Below are 20,878 nucleotides of genomic sequence, written 5' to 3' on the forward strand. Positions count from 1 at the left end.
TTATCGCACATGACATTAATACACATAGGAAGAATGAGAATAAACTAATGGAAGTTGTGCATCAAGGACAACACAGAAGGCCGGTGCCCATAGGCTACCCTGAAAAACTCAAATATGAAAGGTCTGTATCTTCCTTAAATATCGTCCAAACAATAGATCATAAGTGGGAGAGGCCAGTTGGCCCATACTCTATACATTACAATAGCACAGTTATTGATGACAGTCGAGTACAATATCTTCCAGACGTCCACTAAGCATGCTCATTCAACTGTAAATAGGTGATCTGGCCTGAGACAGGGGGGCATTGATCACCATTCACTATGGAAGATCAGACGATCACTGTCTCAGCCACATTTAAACACGTTTAAATCACATGTGTGGTGCCACCAAAAATTGATATTCTTATGTATGCTGAGTGAATGCAATGTTGGTGTGTTTTTTTGGTGTCTTTAAGTCTTCTACCCATTGCATTTACTTTGTTTTAGAGAAACAAGTGAACATGGATGAACAATCAGTGAATACACACCATGAGCAAACCGCTTCCAGCAGTCCACTTCAGACAAGACCCACAGCACTCATCCTTCCTCTGAGGACGTGACTCCTCCAACAAAGCATGTCTAATTTGAAAAAGGAGTGGGAAAAAAGGTTTAAATGAGCCAGAAAATCTAATGTATCTGCCCTAGCCACTTTGATGGGAGTCCATCAACTTTTATATTAACGTGAGGATTTATGTGGCCATTTATGTATGCTGCTTTTCAGTTGAGAGAGCATGGCCTTGTTCTATTACATGGGTTAACACTCCTGTAGAGATCACCTGAGACCTGGTAGACTTTTTTTCCTCTACATTCTCTCACACGTTGTCACTCCTCAGCTGTGCTGTCTAGTGTCTGTGTAGTGTGTGACAGTAAAATCATATAATACTACAGTAGATCATCCAAGCTTGAAAATGGCTGATATAAGTTATGGCTCGTTATTCAAAACACTTAAGATATCCCTCTCTCTAAGACTATAGAGGTAATAAAGATGAGACTAAAAGTTTGGACTGAATTTGCCTTACCTATTAGATAAAATGTTCTATCTAGGGTTCATCATTTTTCAACATAACATGATAAAGTGACAGATACTCAAAAGTGAGTTCACTGAGTCTAGGGTCAGTAAAACTAGGCAATAACTTGAAGAAATCTTCAGCACAGAACGGTCATAATCAAACCTGCTGTCTTCATTTTCTCTCAGCTTTGTACAAAAACATGTCATGATGGCAACAAAGCACATGCAGGAACAATTCTCCTGAAATCTAGTTGCGATGTTAAAGATTGTTCTATATCAAACACAAAGCACATACAATCAATCACAATAAAACTGTGGAGTGAAATACAATGTAGAGATACTGTCAACTGAAAGATTTCTCAATAAGAGGGGGCTGATGGTCCCCTGGAAGTATTTGAAAGTAAAGATGTCAACATTCAAGCAGGTACAGCAGGGACTGTGCAGAGGTTGGAGCTCCTCGGACAACAGGACTGCAGCCCATTAATGGAGCTGGGGGAAACGGAGGACATCTTGCAGGGGTTATGACTCCAAACACATACAGTCCTGAAAGGCCCAACAGCTCCAGGCTGAGGGAACAGATTGTTCCAATTACAGCAAGCCTCACACTCTAGAGTCTCCCCTGATGCATGCATTGGTGTGCTGGAGTGCGCTTGGGGGAAGCAGCATGTTGCTCTGGAGCACTGGGGGCCAACACATGCCCATACTAATCTGTATTCTGTTTGAACCTCGAGACATCTCCTTTTAGCCCCGCTTTTGTTTCAAATTCTGTCCAGACCGGGTGTCTATAGCCGCCAATTCAGGTGATTGGCACCCACTCTCTGAATTTATAACAAAATCAATTCTCCAACAGCATCCCTGAGCACATCAATCTGAGATAGAGATGCTCTCTCTCCCCACCCTCATTTTCAGCATCACAGGCGCTGCATGGTTTCAGATGAATCCCTTGGCATGCTCTACCCATATCGGCTCTGTGAATAGTGGCTGCCTGCTCCTTTAATTGGCAGCATCAAGTAATGCACAACATGTTAGGAACAAGCAGCATTGGGAATCACTGCGTTAATTGCGGGCCGCAGTTGAGCGATTGACTAATTGATCAAGGCCTTTACAGAGGTAGATAATTCATGGCGGCAATGCCAGGAGGGAGGAGTCTTGTCACTGATGATTCATGCGTCTCTTGGAGGAGAGATGGTCTCAGTGGGCTCTTTTGTTCAGGAGGCCTGGTGTGAAGGGGATTGTATCATCAGCACCTCTGCCCAACCCCTCAGTTCTCCCTCTAAATCTGAATTAAAAAGGTGAGCCCAGTGTTGATAGGTTGCCACAAATGATACAGTGTTGTATGTCTGTATGCTCCCCTGGATAGAGGCTGCTCTCCCTGTGCACCACCAAGATGCAGGGAAGATGTATGGCTGTGCTTTAATGAAGGCATGAAGGGACCCTAAGCCACAGAGGAAATGTCTCTATCACACAGGTAGCACAGTAATCATGCCCTGGTGTACGTGATGGCAAATGAAATGTGTGACAACATTGTGAGGCCCAAGGTTGTGCATGGAGGTGTGAGCTCAGCCCAAAGAGAAAACTCCACTGTGAAGGTTTACATGAAGAACCGCCTGGGCAGGGACATTTGACTTGCAGATATCTCTTCTAAATGTATATTAGAATATGGTCATGACTGTTAATTATGGTCAACACTGTTATGTTGGCTAGATTGTGAAACTAGTTGCTCTGATTTATTAAGTATCAATAAGAGCAGTAGCAGTGACAGTAAGGATAGTGGTAGTTTATGTACTACCAGCAGTCTTAGTGATCATATGATCTTTTATCTCCAAATTTTGTCAGACAAGAATTATTTTTAATTCTACTACTCTCCTGCCTCTTCATTTACATTACCTTTCAAAGGGAGAGAGTTTGCCTTTGATACGATTATTTGACATGTTGGCAGAGACAGAATTGAGTCATGTTTCTTGTTGAGATGTGCTGTCACAGTGGTTTAAAGACAGTGGTCTGTGGCGCATACTGAGATGGGCACTGCAGATTTTTGGGATAAGGAACTGTTCAAGTCATGCACTGTAAATCAAATTCCCCTCTGTTGTCTATGTCTGGAAGAAAAGACAGTGACTGCATCGAAAAAATAGCTTGAGGGGTATGACTTGAATTATTTTCATGATTTCACACAGACTCCTTTCAGCTAGTATATTAGCATTAATGAATCACACTGTGAATCACTTATGTTTTACATAACATTCGCATCCACATCAGAAGACCCTCTCAGGAAAATATTTAGTTTGAGTCAACTCTCTAAGCCCAAATACAAACTCTTGCCAACTTCACATGGAGTAAGTGAACTGCCAAATCTTTATCTCATCCTACGCCCAAAGGATTCATCTGAAAGTTTCTGTGGTGGAGAAGCATTATGGGTTTTGGAAATGCCTTTCATGGCCAGACAGAGGGAGTCACAAGGTCTCCTCACACACATTCTACCTCTTTTGAACGATAATGTCCCCAGAGTACAGCTTAAACCGCAGAACTACAGGTTATCTTTGTTGTACAGCTCATATCATTGTTATCTGTCAATCAATGTTTCAAATTGTATTTGGTCAAATTCAAATGAATATATGTGTATGAAAAAACTAGTAGTGAATGAAATAATACAGTCAAACAGTTCAGTATCATCATTCGCACTGTTTGCATTGGTGCAAACATTATGCTGTCTTCCTTAGTAAACCAGTGATATCACTAAGGTCAAAATACAATCAACTACATTTGTAAATGGCAGCCCTACAGTGTGCCCAAGGCAACTCTCCACTAAAGTAGACAAAAGAAAATAATTACATGGTTGGGCTTTGATTTCAGAGGAAGTGTAAGAAGCTTATGGGTGACTGCAGTCCTTCAGCCAGTTCAATTATGTGTCGCAACCATCATTAAGACTTTCCCTAATTTTCCACAGACTATGGAAACTGCACAATTTGGCATGTACTGTATACATGGGGAGGAAGGACTTTCTTTCATCTGCTCTTCTTCATATAGACTGGTTTCAATGGACTGGCAGAGCATTATGGTCTTGCAGATAGGTCATGGAGGGAGAAGAAAATCTGATCCGTTTTGTCATTTTTGCCCTTGTAAATCTGGCAAGATGCTAGGATGTTTGACAGATGCCTTGTGTCAATTTCAGTTTTTAGTATCAGAAAGTTTTGGACATTCAAATGATCTACAATATAAAGGACACATTCTAAAACAATCTTCACAACACCTCCAGTTTCCAAGGTTACCACAGAGGCAGCTCTATTATTTAGATTTATGTTTTGTACAAGGAAAGATTCACACATACAGTAGGCTGTGGTGAAAAATAATGTTTTCCAGCTACTCATTGGTAATTTACCCTAACCCTAACCTGATCATAACCCAACATCTATTAGTTTCCCACATTGTCTTTATGCCTTTGTGGTTATTTGAGAGTTTGAAAACAGACCATGTGTAGCCTCAAAATGTTTTTTGTTTTTTTAAAGTAATGTCATCCCATGCATCCATAGCTTTGTTATGGTTTTAGGGGCAGTTACCTTTACCCAGCCCCAATACCATATAATGTGGCAGTTGGCTGATTAGGGCTTTGATGTTCAAATCATACTTGGCTTTGTTGTTGCTTCGAGTCATGTAGTTAATGCAAAGATTCAGAACATGAGTGAGCATAAACAGTGAGTGAGCATGGTGAGCATAAACAGGGTGAGGAAACAGAATAATTGGATCTTAAAGGGACATTTCACTGATGATTTTACCTCAAAATCATTGTCCAGATCACCTTACAGTACTAACGTGTGGGCATGTGAAAACAGCTTCCAAATACATTATGTAGATCAAAAGCTACAGAATGTACTTGGAAGCCGTTTTCACATGCCCACACATTTGTACTGTAAGGTGATTGAGGATTTTACCCTGAGTGACTGTAGTATTTATTTGGGGGTAATCACAGTTTTGAAAGCTACAAGGAACATTAGGGAGGAGTGAGTTTAACTGTTGCCAAATTAGCTACTGGCTGGTTTGTTAACATTGATAAGCACCACACTACTGCAAACATCTATCATTTGTATTTACTAATATGCATCTTCGCTTACCTCCCTGGCTGGTTGGGAGCCGCAAAGCACTATGGTCATTGTAGGATTTCATCATTCGGACATATAACTTCCTGGTCTGATAAAAGGCTATTTTCTTGCTTATTTGTGTGATTGTATTTATTTCCTGGATACTTAGACAACAAATACCACTTATAACTTGCTGTTGAGTCGTGACCATGGGTGAAATGTTCCTTGAACATGAACATCTAACTGATAAATCTAACTGAACTGAGATATTGAGGTCAAGAGGTCTCCTCAGATCAGACGTTTAATAGCATGTTCTAGAATCTATGCCTACTAAGTCTCATACAGTATGTGCACACTGCACTGACTGAACAAGGAAATATGGGGAGAGAAAGATGAGAGAAATAAGAAATAAATGACTCCACTGTTTTCTCTGATGTGTTAAAACTTCTCTCTGCCAAAGAAAATAACAAAAGGTACCTTTATGAAAATTGGTGCATTTTGCAGATGTTCAATAATGATCTAGTGGCATGACAGGTGTATGGTAATGATTTATTGTAATGGCAATGAAATGGATGCAAATGATGTCCTTAAAGTCGGGAAGCGTCACTGTCAAATAGTCTTAAGTGAGCAGAGTGGCAATGAGGGGGAGGCTCATTGCTAAGCGAGGATAGAGTAGAAATCATCAAGCCCACACCTTAGATCTCCTAAATCAATAGCAAGTGGTGGCATGCACTTGGCGGGGTTCTGCAAATCTCAGAACAACGGAAATGCACCACACACTGTTTGAGCTAAAATCTAGACTCTTCTGCCATGTCTTTATTCTCCTATTTCCCATTTGATTTGCCTTGGCAGTTGTTGGTGGCAGAAACAGAGGCAGGGTCACAGGTGCCAGAGAAATTATCTATCCCCTGCTCCCACAGAAAACAAGTGCGAACGTTTACCCTCCCACGTGCAGAGAGAGAGAGCAGGGTGCAGAGGCATGCACCCTGTGCATTAGATTTGACTTGTATCAGAGCGAAGAATAGGCTGCTCTTCTCTAGTAGAGTTCACTGCTGACTGAGACTGAGCCTAAGTTCCAAGGTCACACGCCTACACGTCCTAAAGGTTTTGTTTATTGTTCACAAACTGCCAAAAAACATCCTTAGCTCAGGTGTACATATGAAAGTGTGTTTTTATACTCAATAAAGTGTAACATATAGGCTACACACTACTGTGTTTCTGTGGTAGATGGTGGTTTTTGAGTCAAAAGATGCTTGCAGAATTTGAAAAGGAGCTTTGATTGGTGTTATCTTATCACCTTAACATTATCAGTTCAATTCTAGATGCAATGGACCCTGGGACCAGTGGCATCCAGTCCTTGTATTTCATATTGAATAGACCCACTTACTGATGTGTAACCTTCACTTTTTGTTACCATTGAAATAGCTGTTCTCTAAATGCTATGAGTGCTTTAATACATGAAGACGGGTGAAGAGATCATGTGCCTTTGATATCAAATATGGCCTGTTGGGGACATGTAAGATGTGTTGTAAATGTACAGCCCATAGTCTAATGTACACACTATAGTGTGAACACAACAAAAGATAAAGATAATTTTAAAGGCTTACTTTGTTATTTTTCCTACTAATGCCCTTACTGGGATGACTAACAGTTTGCTGCCACACTACTGCCCTCTGCTGGTAAACAAACCTATTACAGAGTGAAATACCAATGGAAAATTGGGGGAAATGACGGAAAGAATAACAATTCATACTGTCTGAATTCTGAGATAAAGGTTTATGAAACATACTGACACAAACATTTCCTATTCATACACAGTGTACCCATGCGTACATGGTCTTATATTCCCCGATCAGCTATTCAAATGCCTAATCATCTCAACACACCAACATGAAGGTAGGAAGGGACGCTTAACCATCATAATCTTCAGACATATAATCCATCATTCTATTCAATTAAGTCTATTACACAGAACCCAGCTATGAAAGACCATGCTTTACTTCTGAAACTGATATTTACAAGGAGCTTGCAGGACCTTTCTCTTCAGAAGCGAGTTAATTTCTATCCCTGGTAGAGTGCACACTCCATAATTTAATCTCATTATTACTTCATTAATTAAGATACAATAAAGAATCTCTCATTGTAACACTACCCAGTTAAACACAGTCCATTATTCTGATAAATGATGAGAGAGAAACCATCAAATCAATGTCATCAACTGTATTCTACATTTTACTGTCTTGGATATACAGTGGGGTCTCGATTTTTGTCAATCGGTTTAGATGTGGGGGTTTTCCAGTCTCTTCCCTGAGAAAAGCTAATGAATGCACTGGTGAAACACTAGGTCTACAAAAGAAGATTCAAATTCAATATGTAGATTCTGCAGTACAGAGTACATTTATTTTTGCACAAAGCTGTCATCTTTGTTTCCTCTTTCTTTAAAAAAAATCAAAGGTAAATCTAGATGCAGCCCATGCTTCATTTATGCTATGCCTATTACATGAGTAACATCAAAGCCACCTTAGACTGTCCCTACCACTCACAGTCCCTTGAGGATATCTCACACTGTTCGAATGAGTAGGTGATATGAGTAGGCGACATAAAACGCAATGTTATTATGTCGCCCCCCCCCCCCTCCCCCCCGCCTAAATCTACTGGTGTTTTTGTACCCCCCCCCCCCCCCCACCATGACCACACACTGTACATACTTGTTGTTTTGTCCCCCTGCCCGAACTACCCATTGTACATATTATATGTCTGTCCCCCTGCCCGAACTACCCACTGTACATACTTTGTGTTTTGTCCCCCGCCCCCACCTGTGGTGTATGTCCCCACCTGTCCTACCCGCTGTACATACCTTATGTTTTGTTGTATTGTTCTTCCCATGTTGGATGTATGTTTATCTTGTAGATAGTACTAGTTATTTGTCTGTATTATCTTGTAGATAGTACTAGTTTTTTGTCTGTCTTACATGTAACGATTAATTGAATATCAAGGACCCCAATTGAAATAAGCCAGTGGCTTTCTTGGGTTTTTATCCTGTTAGTTGACCTTGTATGTAATATGTACTTTCATGTACCTACTTCTGCAAATCTTCTAATAAAGTTTTCAATCAATCAATCAATCAATATCCTGCCACTGCATCTATTTTCCTCCCCTCAGGCCTGTCGAGGCAACAGAGTCCTTGTTGCCAGGAATGCCTTGCCCACCGACATCTCCCCACACATGCAGCTGTCTGAAAACAGGTCTTCATACTCACTCAGATTGACAAACATGAACAACATCAGTGCCGTCTCTTATGTTACTTTTCCTTACTTCGTTAGACACATAAATTAATAAATATATATTTTTAAAAATGGTCTCCTAGTAATGTATTACACAGAATCAGAATCCACCAATAGATATATTATACAATAATACATATTATATAACCCTATTGGTGGATTCTGATTCTGTGTAATACATCACAAGGAGACCAAAAGGAGCACCCTACAGTACGCTCAGTGCTCTGTCTCTGAGTCCCCATTTGGCGTGAGTGTCACCAGCATCAACAGTCACGTGTCGCCCATGGCGGATGTATCATGATTCAAAGCGTTGGTTCAGGTTGGTGAACAACATGGGACAGCCATCCCCTCTGTCTATCCTGAAACAGCTGTTTTAGCTCTAATTAAAGGGAAGTAGCAGGTGTCACCTGAGCCCCAACTGTGGGGGCACACCTGGTTGAATTAATTTGATCCAAAGTGGTTTCGACGGACTGCCTGCACTGTGGCGTCTCGCATTAGGCCATGGGAACTGAGCACCTGCTTGGAGTGAGCAAGCAACAGCACTGCACTGCACTACAGTGTGCAGGCATGCCAAGCTGGTGGTCCTCAATGACCCCAGGGACTGTGCAGTCATCTCTCAGCCTCTGAGTAGCAGCAACATCTGTAAATGAACAAGCTTTCGGATGCGGACCTATGGTCACCTAGAGATAAGAGCTGGGTGTAGGATAATTGACTGTGTTAGGAAACCACCCTGCAGCTGTAATGCCTGCTTGTTTCAGGTTCTCATGATTTCACAGGACATTTAACTTTACACCTCTCATTTGTTACCTCTTCAGGGCATCCAGATGTCCATTAGGAGTATCCCTGGAACTTAGCAACCCTTAACCTAAAGGGTTTTTATGCATGCATAAATTGTCTCTGAAATGCAGTGGTCAGTTAGTTATATTGACACTGCAGCTGAAGAAAGTCTTAGGGGAGTTGCTTAACTAAGCAGATAAAAACAAGTGAAAAAGTCAAGTGAATAAGTAACCATCCCATTGGAGTGCCTCAAGATATATGTATGCCGACCTATGACCCTTCAGCCAAGAACAGATATTGTGTTGTCTCTGACAACCTAATTGGCACAATAAAGTTTGATATTGACATCATCAATGTATGACGCAGCTATGTCAGTTTGACTGGATGCTGCCTGAGGTAAGGCTTTGCTTTCTTAGTACCACAACAATGCATTCATTTCATGAGTCAACAGACTAAGACTGGCAGCTTGTGTAGAGTTAAACAGTGTTTAATTGGATTCTGATCCACGGCAACACCACCACAGGGTTTTTCAGGAGCACCTGGAGCGTAATGGGGGTGATTACATCCCTCCGATGGTGCCTTGGTGGTTCAGTGTTGCAGGCCCCTGGGAATGTCATGTTGACAGTCACGCTCCATGCGGCCCTGATGCCCTGTCTGGGGTCCTGGCATCCCTCATAATGTCACCAGCCCTTATGCTGCTAATTCTGCTGCCGCTACTGCTGCAGAGAAGAGACAAGCCTACTGTATTGTTGCAGGGATTACCCAATGTGATTCCAGCAACCATAATAATTTCCAGCTCTGTGGTATCTTACACACTAAAGGAACTGTTTATTGCAAAGTGAGTGTTTGCCATTATTCATTGACTGTAATCTTGAAGATGATAATGATTGTAACCTATGATGTGATTATGTAAATTTACAGTACAATAAGTGTCTTTAATGTACCTCATATTGTGTTTTTCATAGCTTGGAGACTCAGCTTCTCATCTCTCGATAGAATCCGTGGCGCTGGTAAAATTCATTGGATGGATACCCACTTCCCACAGTTCACCATCAGACTCTCCAGAGGAGAGGGAGAGTCTGACTAAGTGAGACTACTTGGAAACAATTGAGAATATTCTCAATTCACTGTAACAATCCACAGTAGCCAAGAGGGGCCCATACTTTCGAGGTTTTGTGATATACAAGAACAATTTTGCATTATTCAAATAATTAAGTGTTGTTCCACCAATAGGTGCTTACGAAGATTGCCAGAAGAAACACTGTCTAAAAAGATACCATGAGTATGCATTATCACTATCATCACTCTGGTCAGGGTTCAGATCAATATTTAGACTGGAGGTTTATTTACTTATGTTGATTTAGACTAGTGTATGTTGTGAGTGACACCAACTAACGAGTCCCTGGGCATAACAGACATGTAGAGATGTATGAACCAGGGGAAAGGTCACAGACCCCTCCCGAAGAGGACCTGGGAAGATGGCCAGCAGGTGATGTCAGTGTTGACAGCACAGGGAGGAACAGCGTTGCTGGGCCTCTGACCTTCAGTGCACCCCTACACTCCCCACACCCCCACAGAGAGACACATCTGAATAATACATGTGTGTCTCCTGCAGGGACAACCCCCACCTCCACCCGACCCACAGATAAATGAACACGGCATCTACGTCACAGTATGAGCCATGTCTACCACAGGACCACATGCACAAATACACACACTCTGCATGCTCAGCTGACACCAGATCTCTGTACCCTCATGTTCCACTGGCATAGAGACTCACATGCAGAGACTTTGTGCAGGCTTCCATGGGTGCATGCACTGACTGAGCATAAAAAACTATGATTCATGTATTTTCAAATTCTATTCAGTTCTTTTAAAAGGTGGGAAAGGGTTGAACATTTTGTTTAAATACACTTAATGCGTAGTTTATCTGCAAAAGGAAACATTATTATTTGGAATCATATCCCAATAAACCTATGATGAACAGGAATGACCACACAACTCTTAAGAGTAAAGCATGGTGCACTGCAGAAAGCATTGTGGAGCACTAAATTCTTGCTTCCACTCGAGTAGATGAACAATGGAGTGAGCTCCCAGAATTCAGCTGTTTACATAGCAAGAGTGAATAGAAATGCATGAAACATGTTCCATTCCCTTGTGATTCCTAGAAGAGCAAGCAGCCTTGTTTCCATCTGCTTTACATACGGGAACAGCGCCACGGTTTGCACTAAGATTATTGGAATTTCATGGGGTGTTTGACAGTTGACAATAGTGTTGTGTCTATAGATTATGTTTTTGGTCTGTGACAGAAGATTTCCTCTTGTATTTGTTCAGGTATCCCTAAAAACAGGTAAATGGACATAACAAATCTAATAACTCACAACCTAATAAGGAAACAAGCCAATGCTTTATTTATTGTTTTATTATTATTGTGTGGATTATTGTGTTATTATTATTATATGTGTATATGATAAATGAACAAATAAAAAGACCGATAAAATATATATTTTTCTCATCATTTAAAATCATAAAATGTATTATCTCCCGTGAGGAACAATACTAGTGTTGTTCTCCAGTATGAACAATATGAGCACTATGTTTAGAGAGCATTTGTAATAAAAGTGTGCTAGAGGGGGTAAAAAACGAATTGTTCAACGTCTCATGTTACAACTTATTTTTATTAATGTGAAGTATGAAACCCATCACCTGAAGTCTAGTGTTGACAGGATTGACCTGTATGTTCTGTATGTGTACACTATTCATGTGTTCGTCATCAATACTTTAGGACTGTTCAGGACATTGACACATTTAGATAAAGGTCAGCTTAGTAAGTGTGTTGTAGAGATGTAGAGATGGAAGCTACTTAAGCTTTGGAAGCTACTTAATAGCCAACTAGGTTGCAGTCAAAAACTCAAAACCAGGTCTACAAACATCAGCATAAAATCTGGTGATTCTCTCCTTACAGACAAGATGGATGTGGCTAAGTGCTTAAACACTTTCTTTACAACCATAGCCACTAAATTAGTTAACAATCTACCACCCCACTCAGGGCGTTATGGTGTAGAGCACATCCGTGAGTTCTACAATAAACTGGGTGTACGCAATGATGATTTTAAACTCTCCATGGTGTCAAACGATGAGGTGTTTAAAAAGCTAGGCGCTCTACACTCAGAAAAGGCCACGGGCCATGACAATATTCCAGCCAGATTTCTAAAAGACTCAGCTGCCTCCATTACCCCAATCATCACCCACATAATAAACCTCTCCATCAAACAGGGACACGTCCCCCTTGACTTTAAAATAGCAAGGGTAACCCCACTGTATAAAAAAGGAAGCAAATTAGACCCAGGCAACTACCGACCTGTTTCTATTCTTAATTCCATCTCGAAACTTATGGAAAAAATAGTTTATGAACAGGTCGATAGGTACCTTACCGAAAAAAAGCTGATGTATGAATTTCAATCAGGATTCAGAACATCCCATTCCACTGACACATGCCTTCTCTATTTGAACGACCACATCAACCATGAGGTGGACTCGGGCAAGTACTGCGGCATGGTCATGCTGGACCTCCAGAAGGCCTTCGACACAGTAGATCACCACATATTGTTAGATAAACTGAAAGCAATTGGGTTCGATAGAACATCGGTGAGCTGGATGCAATCATACTTAGAGGGGAGGGAACAGGTGGTTAGTGTGAACGGAACACTGTCCCCCCCCCTCCCAGTGACCTGCGGCGTTCCACAAGGAAGCATTTTGGGACCTTTACTGTTCCTAATATATGTGAATGACATGTCATCAGCATGTGATTGCAATTTGTTCCTGTTCGCGGATGACTCGGCTCTGCTGGTCTCTGACAGGGACATATTGCAGGTGGAAAAAGCGCTAAGCACTGAACTGAGTAGAATCTGCATCTGGCTAGCTGACAATAAACTATCAATACACCTAGGTAAAACTGAAACCATCCTATACGGATCCCCATCTAAACTCAGAAAGGCTGAAAATTTTAAAATAAAAGTGGGTAACATTAATATCACAAGAAAAGAGGATATTACATACCTGGGCTCCATCTTAGAGGCAAATCTTTCCGGAGATAAAATGGCAGCAAAAGTAATCAAAAAAGTGAACCATAGAACTAGATTCTTGTACAGGATATCCTCACTTGTCAGTAAAAACACACTGAGGACCCTATCAGGAGCTCTCATTCAATGTCACTTCGACTATGCCGTAACATCATGGTACTATAGAACCACAAAGGCCCATAAAACAAGACTCCAGACAGCCCAAAATAAACTGGTTAGGCTTCTGCTAGGCCTCAACCCTAGGACACATCTAACCGCTGCTCATTTTTTGAGCCTTGATTGGCTACGAGTAGTTGACAGAGTGCAGCAGCTTGCACTGGGCCTGGTCTTCAAGATACGCTACACCACAAAGACACCCAAGTACCTGTCAACATACTTCCAAAAAGTGAACAACGTCCACACATACAACACCAGAGGAAGCTCCACGAACCACGTTCAACCGCGTTGCACCACAAACAAGGGGTTAAACTCGTTTGCAAACTATGCAGTAAAAATGTGGAACGCCCTTCCTATAATCGTAAAGGAGTGCAAAACAATGCCCACCTTCAAAACCACTCTCAAAAAACATTTACAGGAGGCTGCAATCCGTAACTGGACCCTCTAAATCAAAAATCAGATTAAAAGACCCGAACTACCCACTGTACATACTTTGTGTTTTGTCCCCCGCCCCCACCTGTGGTGTATGTCCCCACCTGTCCTACCCGCTGTACATACCTTATGTTTTGTTATATTGTTCTTCCCATGATGGATGTGTGTTTATCTTGTAGATAGTAATAGTTATTTGTCTGTATTATCTTGTAGATAGTACTAGCTTTTTTGTCTGTCTTACATGTAACGATGAATTGAGAATCAAGGACCCCAATTGAAATAAGCCAGTGGCTTTCTTGGGTTTTTATCCTGTTAGTTGACCTTGTATGTAATATGTACTTTCATGTACCTACTTCTGCAAATCTTCTAATAAAGTTTTCAATCAATCAAAATTGTAGTTGACCTGCAGTACATCACTACATTAAAAGACTTCTGTCTACATGTTTTATCAAGGCCTTAAAAGTGACCCTCCTTTTTTTGTGAACGTGAGCTCTCTTTCAGTCGAGAAAGTGTTTGTGGTTGTCTGTGAACTGATGACTATTCAAACAGACATAATTAGAGCTGTCTTGATAGTCATATCTTACATTCAAGACATTACACAATGTCTGTTTCCTTTTGTCGTATTGTGCCTTTTACACCATCATGAACCCTTTCTTAATTTTGACATGTTGATTCAACAGAGCTAATGAAATACCATCTCACACAGTACTTCACAGATCATCTAACTGCAACCACATCTCCTAGTTTAGGCAGCTGGCCCATTCCTATCTATTGTAATAGTCAGACTGCCAAGGGAGGAATTACCACTAAATTAAGGACTAAACAAATGCTCTAATTTATGAAACACCATAAATGGACAAGACAACATTATCCACCGTCCCAATTGTATTTTCAATATTTGTTGAATATTGCACTCTATCTCACTTAAATGGGACTTTATGGACATTGATCAAGGGGTCTGCTGAAATAACATCCAGAGGATGTAGGCTACACTATACCCTGGTGGCCTAGTGCTCATGAATAGGTCTGTTGACTCACTGTTGTTAATTAGAAAACAATAGTAGTGGGACAGAGGGGAATTTATCTAATCTACATCATAATTTTCTAGTGTTGTTTTACCCTATCCTTTTAACATGTTTATTTATTTTGTATCGTTTACGCACATCATTGGGATCAAAACTAAAGTCTGTACTTGTCTGTGATTCAGCTGAATTAACAGTAAGAATGATCAATTCGGCAAATAATTAAGATCACAAATATTGCATTATCCAAAACTTTCATATAAATGTCATTTTCTTTTATTACAAAGTCTAATAACACTGCATAAAGCGTTCTCTGGAATTGATTGGCAGTTCTCCAACTATGGCCCTATCTCTCCCTGTGTATGGTATGGCTCCAACCCTGCTGGCAATACCATAACTGCCTTTTTATTCCCGAAACTAGTCTACCATGCAATGTTGGGCACTTTATTTCTTTAACAATTGGGTACAATGTACAACATTGATCTAACAAAAGTGTTAAACTATTTTCAATTTGTTTCAGTCCACTGAACATACTACAGTTTGTGTGGGCCATCCAGCCAAATCAACCTGGCTGCAACACTACAAATCAAATCGATGCAGACATTGATAGATTGATCTTATGAGGCTAGAACCCTGGGTGGCTGTGAACAGATGTGACTGTGAAAGAGAGCCACGGGTTGGATGGCTTTATGTACAATGTTGGTGAGCTGTGGCAAAATGTCAAAAATGTTTCTTTCAAGGTTCTCTCAGTAAAAAACTTCTGTGCGTTACCACACATTATTGTGCAGTGCAGCAAGACATTGATGCATTAGGAGAATTAATGAACATTACATGAATGTTCCATGGAATTAAATGAGATGTTTGTATGATAACGCAAAACAAATTCTATTTAAAATCACAAATTAGAATAACGGATTCATGGGTGAATAGCCTACATGATCCTCTCATTGATATATAGCAAAAAGTCCAAAGCAAAGTATTCTAAAACTAAAATGAATACAAATAAAATATAACCGCAAGCGGCAATGGGCCGTGTTCCTACAGATATGCCCCCATAACCATAAATGGGATGAGATTGACAGACACGGGGTAGACCTACAGATAGGTTGTAGATTGACAGATAGGGGGTAAACCTACAGACAGGGGGGTAGACCACTCACCTAATATGGGCCAAGTTGAACTCATGATATACTATGGTATGATATTATGAAGTGCCCTAGGACCACGGGCCTGTAAGGTAACAGTCACCTAATTATGGCCTGATATACATAGGCTACTATGCTATGATGATAATATACACTAAGCGTAAATACGAAAATGCATTGTGGATTAACCTTCCCCAGTTAATGACCATGTTGTATAGTTTATTTCAGGGGTGTCAAACTCGGGCCCGAGTGTTAGGAAGACAGTGTAATTATATTTGGCCCATGAGATAATATCAAATTTCTATTTGAGCTGGCCCGCCGGTAACGAATGCACCGCTAATACTACAAATCCCACAATGCTCTGCCTCAAGACCCGCAAGCATCCCCTCCTCTGTTTACATTCATTCGCAACCGCATGCTACCAGTCACTCACACTACCTCGGGCAGGTGTAGGACACCCCTCTCAAGAAATGGCCAAACGGAAGGTGGAAAACAGGAGCTTTCTAGACAGGTGGGAGACAGAATATCGGTTCACGACCGTAAAGGACAGACCTGTTGGTCTTGTGTGCGGAGCCAACGAGGCTGTAACGAAAACATCAGCGTACTCAGCGCAGAGTTTACTTTGAAGCACAGAAATGTAGGTTTGAACTGCTCAGTAGTCCGTTTGCAGTTGACGTAGAAAGCGCACCAACCAACCTCCAAATGGAGCTGATTGAACTCCAGTGGAGTGACACGCTCAAGTCAAAGTATGACGCTGTGGGCGCTGCACAGTTCCCATGTTTCATCCCTGACACAATGCCACACCTCCGCACCGAAGCTGCTCAAATGCTCATATTATGTGAACAACTGTTCTCTTTGATGAAGATGATCAAACAGAGCTTTAATGAATGTTTTCTTTATGCACTTTTCCTTGCTTCTCTAGGACATGGACTTGAATTGTTGGATTTTCATTGAAGGAAATGATCCTCATTATTATTTTTGTTGTCGTTGTTGGCCTGTGAAAAACATATTCCATTGAAAATTAACTGAAAAGGCTACAGATGGAGAAAGAGGCATAATATTATTTTTATTTAAGAAATGAATGCCACTGTTGGTGTCTTTTATTTGAAATTTGATTTCTCAGGTGTTTATATTGTATTAAGCTTTACTTATTCCAGATTCAGTGTTAAAGTAAAAACCCATATGAAAAGGTTCATTATTATATCTAGAAAGAAGGGAAAGCATGCGTTTTAAAGGGACTGTTTTCACCTAAAAAGGGGCGGGAGCATGACGGAAGGGCAACATACCCGGATGCGCTGCTCCTATCCTCGTTTTCCACACGGACTATTATTTATCGGAACACCAGCGTGTTCACATGTGTATTTTCTTTTGTGCAATATTCTAATGATTTGCTCTACTTAGAACATTTAACCAATTGCCTTAACATTACGGATAAAGAGACGGGATAGTTCAAACCCCTGGCCGGTTAGCTAGCTAGCTAATTTATTTTTGATTAACTTGCTAAGCTGCTAAATCAGGCAGGATACGCATATCATCCTCAAATACGAAAAGCGAATGAAATAACGTAGCTGTAGCTTTGTTTGTATGCTATATGGAAGTACAGTAAGTGGATAGGGCAATTAGTAGCAATGCTATTCTATTAACACTTTACATGATGATTCAGCAACGACCTGCATGGCAGGTGATCAGACTATCCTCTGCATTGGCCCTATCCGATCTGCTGCATAGCTATGAAATATAATTGAATCAGAAACGAGTCTATCTTGCCTCGCTAACACTATAAAACAAGCTTGAGCATTTCTTTTCACTCCGTTGCATGGTTCTAGGTTCTCTCTATTCCAGTCTCGTTCCCAAATTTCGTTGTTTGGTACCTGTACTATAGCAATGACAATAAAGACCATTCATTCATTCATTTATGGCAGAACCGTGGTCAACCATCTCTGCTGCTTTGCCTTTGACTGAGGCAGAATTTCCACTTGAGTTCAGTGAGAAGGTGGAGTCCAGCGTGGTGGATGTGCTGAAACGGTCCAGGCACCAGCTGTACAGCTGTAAAACTGGGGTCTCTTCCCTGAGGCAATATGCTCAGATCATCTTGGACATTTCCTGGGAGAAGCTTAACACAGGGACATGGCGTGATGTGGACAAAGAGTGGAGGCGTGTGTATTCATACGGCTGTCTGTTCAAAGTAGCAGCCTTGTGCCACAAGGATTCCTCAACAGCTACTGTACAGGAGGCCATAAGGACTTGTGACATGGGTCTCCTCATGGGTGCAGCAATCATGAACAATATGTTACAAACCCTTGTTAGGATCTTGCAAAATGAAGTCAAGAGGAGCCACTCGAAAGAAGAGGATCTGTGTGAGGGGGTTATTGCCAAGGTGGATTTCATGGGAGCATATCATATTCCTTTTCTTCCATCATGCACTGTGGTTTTTGTTTTCTTGTCTGGAAGTTCTCTTTTATTAATGCTCCCTTCTCTTTGCTTCCCAACAGAAAATAAAGATTGACTGCCTCTCTATGCCTGAGGTAAAACAGGCAGTAGCAGTTCCAAGGACACGTTGTCCATCATTGGAGAGCTTCAAGACAGGTTACCTGGTTCCTCAAAAGCCAGTCATATTAGAAGGTGTTATAGACCACTGGCCTGCCCTCAAAGACCATCTCTGGAGGTAACCTTTTCTTTGTGCATAATGTGTTGTGTATGTGTAAGTGTATGTCTTCCTCTTAGTTCTCATTGCCCATAATTATACACACTTTTGAAAACCTTTTGACCTTATCAAAAACGGTTAACCCATGCCTATTCATACTGCATATTGACCTTTCTTCTGTGAGAAGTGTGTTTTTAAGGAGCCTTATTCATACTACACTTAAAGACATGTTTGATTTCTCCTCTGTGAAGCCTAGATTACCTGCGAACTGTTGCTGGTTGTCGGACTGTACCTGTTGAAGTGGGATCAAGATATACTGATGAGGAATGGTCACAGACTCTCCTTACTGTCAATGAATTTATAGATCGCTATATCCTTGTAAAAGTAAGTGTGCCGTAATCCTGGTCATTGTATCCCCTGTCATTGTTGATGTGAACAAGTACTCTGATGACACTAGGATTCATGCACTCTATGTTTCCCATCCTCTCTTTCTGAATCTGACATAGGATGCAACCGGTTTGGGATATCTTGCCCAGCACCAACTATTTGATCAGGTGGGTCAAATAAAATGTTATTAACATAGCATATTTCGTACAAACAAGCAATACAGTGCACTTTACAATAAAAACAAAGAGAATTTGGCACGATAGTAACTGGAGTTGGTAGTACATCAGTGCTCCAAATTTCATGATTATTATTTGCATTGATAGTCAATAAAAATATATTCTGGAAAATGCAAGGTACCAGAACTGAAAGAAGACATTTGTATCCCTGACTACTGCTGTCTTGGTGAGGGAGATGAAGATGACATCACCATCAATGCTTGGTTTGGTCCAGGAGGTACGGTGTCACCTCTTCATCAAGATCCTCAACAGAACTTCTTGGCCCAGGTGAGTCTTACACATGTCCACAGGGAAGGGAAGGGAAGGAGACTCCTGACAGAAGAGATTTTGTGACTGCATTTTTCCTTTTGTGCAACAGGTGGTTGGGAAAAAGTACATACGTCTGTACTCCCCAGAGGACACTGAGAAACTCTACCCTCACCAATCACAGCTCCTACACAACACCAGTCAGGTAAGAATTAAGTTCCTTTTTTCCATGTCCTTACTCCCTATGTATAAAGGTCTCCAAAGTCTAGGTCTTCAAGTCTAGTTATGCATTCTACCAGTTCTAATCCCTAACATGTTAGCTCTCTGGTACATGTTAGGGATTTGTTCTGAACAGGGAAGAGGCCTGAAATATGTCATTTACAGTATATGCTTTCTTCAATACAGGTGGAGGTAGAGAGTCCAGATGTAGTGCGGTTCCCAGAGTTTGTAAATGCTCCTTACCTAGAATGTGTGCTGTGGCCTGGGGATGTCCTGTTCATCCCAGTGAAGCACTGGCATTATGTGCGTTCTTTGGAGATCAGCTTCTCCGTGAGCTTCTGGTGGTCATGATCCAGAGCAGAACAAAGCTTTTATTTTTAAAAACAAAATGGCATTTGGGTAAAAAATGTGGGTAAAAAAAAACATTGCGATGTTCTTCATGACTATTTTCTGTAGGCTATTTCTGCAGTGGTCTTGCTGATTGTACTATTCTAGTATGTCTCTCTTGTCCAGATGTGGGGAAATTTAATTAAGTAAAAAATAAAAAATATATTGATTATGCCTGTTCTTTAATTGATTCTTTTTCATGCCCTCTGGGGGTGTGTGTGTGTGTGTGTGTGTGTGTGTGTGTGTGTGTGTGTGTGTGTGTGTGTGTGTGTGAGTATGTTTAAAAAAATTGTGAATCCAACCTGAAAAAAACAACATTGAATTAAAGCTGAGTCTTTACTTTGGCCCCATAGTTATTGTTTGATTTCACCTGTTGGGAGTATAGAACTAAACAAAGACAAAATGCTTCCTTTTTCCAATTCTTATGGAGGGCACTGTATATATATAACAGAGACTTGTTTTGACATCTTGAACCCTTTATGGCACGATAGTTCATAGCTCCTACATTCAAGGGTAATTCACATTTAATAATCATGGGAAACCTACTCAACTCAACATAAGAGGAGGAAAATAGCCTCTCTCAATTGCTGTTTTACACAATAAAAATTATCCCATCTGAATACATGAAAAGGGAAGGCCAACAATTGTAAAGCAAGTTCTCAATCTGTCAACACTTGAATGTGAAGGTAAAACCCCCATATTAAGTATAAAGCTACCTGCATGGTTTGTGTTTGCATCCAC

At 40.9% G+C, this 20,878-nt stretch overlaps 1 protein-coding gene across 1 annotated transcript; it reads left to right on the forward strand.

Moving 5' to 3' along the window:
- Nucleotides 1-17,933: 17,933 nt before the first annotated feature.
- On the forward strand, nt 17,934-20,153 carry kdm8 (lysine (K)-specific demethylase 8; the record flags this gene model as incomplete). Its single annotated transcript, XM_080522362.1, has 7 exons — nt 17,934-18,395; nt 18,511-18,683; nt 18,914-19,046; nt 19,169-19,216; nt 19,403-19,552; nt 19,644-19,736; nt 19,937-20,153. The coding sequence occupies 7 exons, from the start codon at nt 17,934-17,936 to the stop codon at nt 20,099-20,101; spliced, it is 1,224 nt and encodes a 407-aa protein (XP_080378488.1). The 3' UTR covers nt 20,102-20,153.
- Between the last annotated feature and the right edge of the window lie 725 nt (nt 20,154-20,878).

The sequence above is a fragment of the Nansenia antarctica genome (genome assembly GCF_963989245.1).
Source record: "Nansenia antarctica genome assembly, chromosome: 2".
NCBI lineage: Eukaryota > Metazoa > Chordata > Actinopteri > Argentiniformes > Microstomatidae > Nansenia > Nansenia antarctica.